The sequence below is a fragment of the Poromitra crassiceps genome (genome assembly GCF_964638095.1).
Source record: "Poromitra crassiceps genome assembly, chromosome: 21".
NCBI lineage: Eukaryota > Metazoa > Chordata > Actinopteri > Beryciformes > Melamphaidae > Poromitra > Poromitra crassiceps.
Genome location: NC_139638.1, coordinates 12,708,074 through 12,715,573, shown reverse-complemented (window position 1 = coordinate 12,715,573; position 7,500 = coordinate 12,708,074). Strand labels below are relative to the sequence as shown.

At 42.3% G+C, this 7,500-nt stretch overlaps 1 protein-coding gene across 1 annotated transcript in view; it reads left to right on the top strand.

Moving 5' to 3' along the window:
- LOC310795255 (transmembrane protein 132D) overlaps positions 1 to 7,500 on the top strand; it is a gene marked incomplete at both ends in the record, with an annotated part of 63,685 nt that overhangs the window by 29,011 nt on the left and 27,174 nt on the right. Inside the window, 2 exons of the mRNA XM_083657313.1 lie at positions 2,942 to 3,113; positions 7,084 to 7,227. Of these exons, the coding sequence (XP_083513439.1) occupies positions 2,942 to 3,113; positions 7,084 to 7,227 (316 nt within the window). The remainder of the gene's footprint in view (positions 1 to 2,941; positions 3,114 to 7,083; positions 7,228 to 7,500) is intronic.

Genomic DNA, 7,500 nt, shown 5'->3' with positions numbered 1-7,500 from the left:
GGATAAATACTAGGGGTGGGGGAAAAAATCGATTCACCTAAGTATCGCGATTTTTAATGTCACGATTTTTTGGATCGATCTTTTATTCCAGAATCGATAATCGCAAATTTTTTTTTTTTTTTTTATTATTTTTTTTTTTTTTTTTGGGTGCTTGCAGTCAGGCCACTCACTGAACAGCAGGCCAGGCGCCGCCTACTGGTTTACTAGTGGTTTTATTACTTTATTAGTTAGTCTGAAGTAATAATTACATTTCAGGGTTAAAGTGGGTGCATCTCATTGTAAAATTGGACTTCAAACGGCCCAAATCTGGCTTCAAACGGCCCAAATTTCACGCGCGTTGGCCCATATCGGCCTGGCCTGCTTGGTATCTAATGCCCGGCCTGAATTATGATCCCAGTCCGCCCCTGTTTTTAACTATATCGCCCAGCCCTACCCATGATATATAATATACAGTCTCTAGTGTATGATTCAACTTTTCCCATGTTCTAATCTAGTGTAAAAAAGCAAACAAACTGAAAAAAGAAAAGAAAAAAAGAAACAAAAATCGCAATAAATCGTAATATCGAATCGCAATAATCGTAGAATCGCAATACTTAAGAATCGCAATATAAATCGAATCGGCACCCAAGAATCGTGATAGTATCGAATCGGGAGATAAGTGAATCGCCACAGCCCTAATAAATACAGTACATGCTTTGAATCCCTTAGTTTTAGCTATGCAGTGTTCTAAGACGTTCAGACTGGATGGCATGCAGCAGATGATAGAACGCTCATCCATAAGAGACTTGAGACTTGACTTCGACTTGCGCCTCAAAGACGCGAGACTTGACTTGGACTCTAGTTCAAAGACTTGAGACTTGACTTGGACTCTAGTTCAAAGACTTGAGACTAGACTTGGACTCTAGTTCAAAGGCTCTAGACGTGACTTGGACTCTAGTTCAAAGACTTGAGACTAGACTTGGACTCTAGTTCAAAGACTTGAGACTAGACTTGGACTCTAGTTCAAAGACTTGAGACTAGACTTGGACTCTAGTTCAAAGACTCTAGATGTGACTTGGACTCTAGTTCAAAGACTTGAGACTAGACTTGGACTCTAGTTCAAAGACTCTAGACGTGACTTGGACTCTAGTTCAAAGACTTGAGACTAGACTTGGACTCTAGTTCAAAGACTTGAGACTAGACTTGGACTCTAGTTCAAAGACTTGAGACTAGACTTGGACTCTAGCTCAAAGACTCTAGACTTGACTTGGACTCTAGTTCAAAGACTTGAGACTAGACTTGGACTTGCAAAAAATTACTTGCATCTCTGCATTAAACTCATATTCCTCATAGCGTGTTGCAGCTAGGAATTTTCCAATGTTGTGAGTCTACTAGTACTCCCTGGACCGTCTAGAATGGTTTGATATTACAGTATGTCAGATTACGCTTTGGTTTTAGGTTTGAAAATGTGTGTGTAGGGGGACAGTGGTAAGAGTCCTGGGTTCGATTCCCACCTTGGACGCTGTGAGCGCTGAAGGAATGCGTGCCCGTCCGCATGTCCTCGAATGCCCACCGCATATCCAACTCAATGGAATAGCGTGATCCTCCCACGTGCTATGTCCTACCGGTGAAGCTTTCCCTGTCAGGTGAAAAGAAGCGGCTGGCTAACTGCCCATGTCTCGGAGGAAGCATGGAGCCAGTTTTGGCTCTCCCCAGATCGGCAGAGGGTGGAGCAGCAACCAGGATAAATAAATTAAAATTAGCACTAATGGGGGTAAAAATGGGATAAAAAAAATGTGTGTGTATTTTGAATCTGTGACTTCACCGTCGAAAGCTTACTTACATACTTACATAGCCTACTGTAAGTAATGGCACCTAGAAAAACGGTATTTTGCTAATTTCACCATTGCCATCTATACATTTCATTGACTTGTAGAGTGTGACACATGACAACTTAATGGTTTCTCTTATCGCATCCACAACACTTTGGTGATGCGCAGCGATCAGTCTACAGAGTGCTTTTCCCCCACAACGTGAACATTTTCCATCTGCTGTATATTTCGGTGTGATTGTCTCCGCCTTTGTTGCCACTGATTTCCGTATCGGTTCCTTTTTTTCATTTTGGAATGAGACTTTTGACTGCACATCGCTTCCCCATTTCACACAGTGTGCCGGCAGCTCCTTCACGATCTGTTCTGAAAAATTACCCTCTGATCTGTTCCGACTGGCAGGCCTGCCTACACGCTCTCTCTAGCATCAAATTAGCTATCATTTGCCATTTCTGTCACAATTTTTTTCTCCGTAATCTCTGCCAGCCAGCTCACATAAAACGATATACATTCTTCCACTCAAAATCAAATACTTGCACCTCACCTGCTTCCTCTTCTGACTTCAAGATATTGCTCGACAATAATTGTCCTTTTGTGTATTTTTCATTCTCGTTCCCTTGTAAACGTTTAAGCAAGATGGGAATTTCTCTCCCACACCCACAAGGCTGCATTGCTATCTATAAATCATGACGACTAACCTGTCCCCACTGGGTACTATAGGTGTATTTTCAATATAGCTGTTGATTGGATGGATATTAATATTACAGGTTTTACATATTTAGATTAACTTGCATCAGAGTGTTAAAGTCCTACCTCACCTTCCAAATGAAGGCATTAATCACGTTGTAATGGGGATCAAACATGCATGTAAATAAATTAATAAATAAATAAATTAATTAATTAATTAATATACGATGCTCTTGTAACTAGATGGCTCATCTTTACAAAAGCTTGTTGACCGAATATCAGTACGAGATGAGACAGGCTCTGAGAGGCTCTCTGTTTGCATCGGTTTAATGAGACATATAACATAATGTAGTTTCAGTTATATACAGTACGTCTCCCTCAACTCTAACTGCAGTTTTTCTGTATTTTAACCACACTTTTTGTTTGACCACTTCATCACTGAACAGGGGTCTGCTGGAGGTGTTACAGCTGGACTTTGTGCCGAAAGAGGTTTCAGAGCGCGCTGAAGGTCAAATAGTCTCCTGGCGCCTGGAGCTACCAGGGAACGTCAAGGATGTCGGCGTCATGCGGATCTTCACCACCCAGAGAGACTATGTGGGCCTGGCTCCTCTGGTCATGGTGAGAAGAACCTGCTCTATATCTGTGTGTATTTATATATGTGGGCCTGGCTCCTCTGGTCATGGTGAGAAGAACCTCCTCTATATCTGTGTGTATTTATATATGTGGGCCTGGCTCCTCTGGTCATGGTGAGAAGAACCTCCTCTATATCTGTGTGTATTTATATATGTGGGCCTGGCTCCTCTGGTCATGGTGAGAAGAACCTCCTCTATATCTGTGTGTATTTATATATGTGGGCCTGGCTCCTCTGGTCATGGTGAGAAGAACCTCCTCTATATCTGTGTGTATTTATATATGTGGGCCTGGCTCCTCTGGTCATGGTGAGAAGAACCTCCTCTATATCTGTGTGTATTTATATATGTGGGCCTGGCTCCTCTGGTCATGGTGAGAAGAACCTCCTCTATATCTGTGTGTATTTATATTGAATATTGGGCAGGCAAGTGTGTCAGTGTTGGGCAAGTGACTCAGAAAATCGAATAAGTTACTTCTTACTCATTTAAAAAGTAATACAATTACTTTACTTATTAATAATAATAATAATAATAATACATTTTATTTCGAGGCGCCTTTCATGACACCCAAGGTCGCCTTACAGTGCATATAAAAACAGTTTCAAGTAATAAGAACATATACATATACATAAGTATATATATATACATAAATAACATATACATATACATATACAAGGCAAATTACAGCAGGAGTGACATTAGAAGCAGAAGTGACATTAATTACCAGTAGTAGTAGAGTAGGCCAGTTTGAACAGGTGGGTTTTGAGGTGGGATTTGAATGTTGTGATCGTGTCGGACTGTCGGATGTGTGGGGGTAGGGAATTCCAGAGCTTGGGGGCAGTGCAGCTGAAGGCCCTTGCACCCATGGTAGTGAGGCGGTGTGAAGGGACAGTGAGGAGACCAGCAGTGGAGGAGCGCAGGGAACGGGAGGGGGTGTAGTCGTGCAGGAGGTCAGAGAGGTAGATGGGTGCTTGGTGGTTGAGAGCTTTATAAGTGAGCATTTATATATATTACTTGGTATCAAAAGTAATTAGTTACATTACCCCCCCCCCCCCCCCACACACACACACACACACACACACACACACACACACACACACACACACACACACACACACACACACACACAAACACACTTCAGACAAAGTGATGTACAACCTGTTTTTAGCCAGCTCCTTTTAGAACTGAATCCACTTTATTGGAACATTAATTAACCTTACAGCAGCAGTCAACAAACGGCCAAATACTTTTTTATTTATTTATTTGCGCCCTAGTTCAAAAAGCTAATTGTGTTCTGGCAACGCAGTTAGTCTCGCATAGCCAGACCAATCTCCACACTGCAGTAAGTTGAAGTTACTTGGATTACTGTTTTGTTCCCTTAGTTTGTTCCCTTAGGAGTCCCTTGAATCCCTTACTAGTTACAGGGAAAGTCCTCAAATGAATTAACGAGGCAAAGGCTAATTAAGGCCAATTAATTAACGTGTTAATTTACTTTACTGCCCAACCCTGGTCTCACACTAGCTCACTGAGTCTTAATGAAGTTGGCCTTCAGGGTAACAAATAGTTTAAACTTCCTGGCCGTGATGGAAAAACAAAGGTGAGACTACACCGCTGTCACAGACATTCAAAGTTGGCTTCTGACATAAATATACAGTCATTTCACCTGTGAGAGGATGCTAATAGTGTGGAACTGTTCCTACGGGGGACTAAACAATAGAGAGGCAAAGTGGAACGTCACTTCCTGCTTCAGCACTGTACCAGAGATTTTCATCCGCCATTTATTTTCCCATAGACATTTCGTAAAATGCTTATAAAAATAGTTTTGCTTGTTCAAACTGAAACGGTTCAGCTAACGCTATAATCGGGAGAGACCATAGAACATTTCACTCGGACCAAAACTTAAAAAAACAACATCGAAAACATATTTTCTTTAAACCCGCATTTTTTTTAACGTTTTGGTCCCAGTGAAATGTTATGCGATCTCTCCTGTTTCTAAATATAGCTCTATCGTTTGGTTTGAACCAGTAAAACTATTTTTATAAGCATTTTACGAAATGTGTAGGGAAAAGAAATGGCAGATGAAAATCTCTGGTACAGTGCTGAAGCAGGAAGTAGGCGGTCACTTTGCAGGGTATGCACACCCACTGGAACACGCCCCCTCAATCGGGAATGAGTGTCAAAATGAGTGTCAAATTCCTCCCTGAGCAGCAGGTGTCAGTTATCTAGGCTGATTACTGCATTCAAGCTCAGTCTTGCTGTGACTCAGTGGGCGTGACCCCACAGTGACTTCTGCCTCTGTGACATCACATGCATACTCTCTATACAGGTTCCCCTAGTCTCAGAAACCGTTACATTTGGAGACCCCAAATTGAGACGACTGTACAATGCAGATCCATAAGTGTTGTGACAGGAGATCGAAGAGGCTATTTTGTGCTACACTACTCCGCTTGTTAAATCACACAGGCTGTCATTTTACAGGCTCCACATGAGGAGGAGAGGAAGCAACGTTTTTGTTTTTCCTCGGAACAACGAACAAGTCTGTTTAACGAGCAGGCTGTGTCTATTTTCCCCTAAATTGATTCAACATGTGTGCAGCTTTCATTCAGCGTCTTCATCGCGGCACCGATTTATAAACCTCCCTCCAACCAGCAGCACGCAAAACTTTTACTATCACACGCAAGGAAAAGTTGCTTGTAGGGAAATAAACTGATGCAACCCTTTGCAATGAAGTTGGAATAGTATTATTTATTATGCCCGGCAGGAGGAACGGTGGCTCAGTGGCCAATGTTGTCTCACATCAAGGAGGTTGTGGGTTTGATTCACGCACTCCTTTCTGTGTATTAGTTTGCATGTTCTCCCCATATTCTTGTTGCTTAATATGTTATATCTGTTTATTTCAAACGTGTAACAACGACTAATGAATAATAAGAAACGGAACAATAAAATCCATTAAAGAAAAGAAAGAAAGAACAATGAAACCACTGGAGACTACATTGCAGATCCAGGAGTGTTTGGAGTGGAGAACCTTCTGCCCTGGAGCACAGATGTTGTTGCTCTCTGATGTGGTTCTGCTCAGTGGCTTACAGTGTGTTTTGGTCAGTGTCAGAGTCTGAACTAGCATGTCAGCATCTGTCAAGGTGACAGAGTACAGGGTTAGGGTTGGGGTTAGAGTTCATCATGTGGACCATCTGCCCAGTTAAACAGAGGTTAGATAATGTATTCACTGGAAAGTACTTCGGTGAGGGGGAGTTCAGAGTGGGAAGGAAAAGCTAGGTCGGGGTTGATGACAAACTTACAGGATGTACAAGCGCTAAGCTGCTGCTAAGCATTGACATAGATGCACACGGTAGCAAAATGGGTCGGACGAGTTCAATTGTAATCAGGTTTAGGTGTTAGTGTGAGTAATATGTGTGCTTGGTATAACATATAGTAGAGGATTTGAACTGAAGATTTATTATTTTCATTCAGGAGAGAGAGAGAGAGAGAGAGAGAGAGAGAGAGAGAGAGAGAGAGAGAGAGAGAGAGAGAGAGAGAGATGCATGAATCATCATAGAGGTCGTACATCATACAAATATTTTCAGTGCATTTATCAGGTGTGTGTGTGTGTGTCGTCTGTGTGTGTATCTGTGTGTGTGTGTGTGTGCGTGTGTTACATCTATGTTACGTGTGTAAGCATTAGTCGCCATCTCAGACCAACCCTATCATGCTATTTATCCTGTGTTATTCTAATCTAGGAGGATAATCAGATGAGATTCTCATGGGCATGGATGGGACAGAAAATGCAAATGTGTAAAAAGACTAAAAGACTGCCTTCTAAAACAGTTACATCTCTGATGATGATGATGATGATGATGATGATGGTCTAGCAAGTTAGCACAGTCTATGTCTGTGTGCCTGTCTGTGGTCTGTACCTAGCTAGCTATCAAAGTCTCACTATCTGTCCTTTCCCCCAAATACAGAACAGTGACATCCTGAACACTGCAGTGTTGACTGGGAAGACGGTGTCAGTCCCGGTGAAGACTCTGGCTGTGGAGGCCGATGGCTCCGTCACCGACGTCACCAACTCCACCAGCTGTCGGTCTGCAGACGAGGACGTCCTCAAGGTAGGTCCAATCTGGTGGTTCTGGTAAATGGATGGTAAATGGCTGTGTGTCAGAACATCATAGTCAACAGGTCCAGAACCTGTGTATCAGAACATCATAGTCAACAGGTTCAGAGCCTGTGTGTCAGAACATCATAGTCAACAGGTTCAGAGTCTGTGTATCAGAACATCATAGTCAACAGGTTCAGAGCCTGTGTATCAGAACATCATAGTCAACAGGTTCAGAACATGTGTATCAGAACATCATAGTCAACAGGTTCAGAACATGTGTATC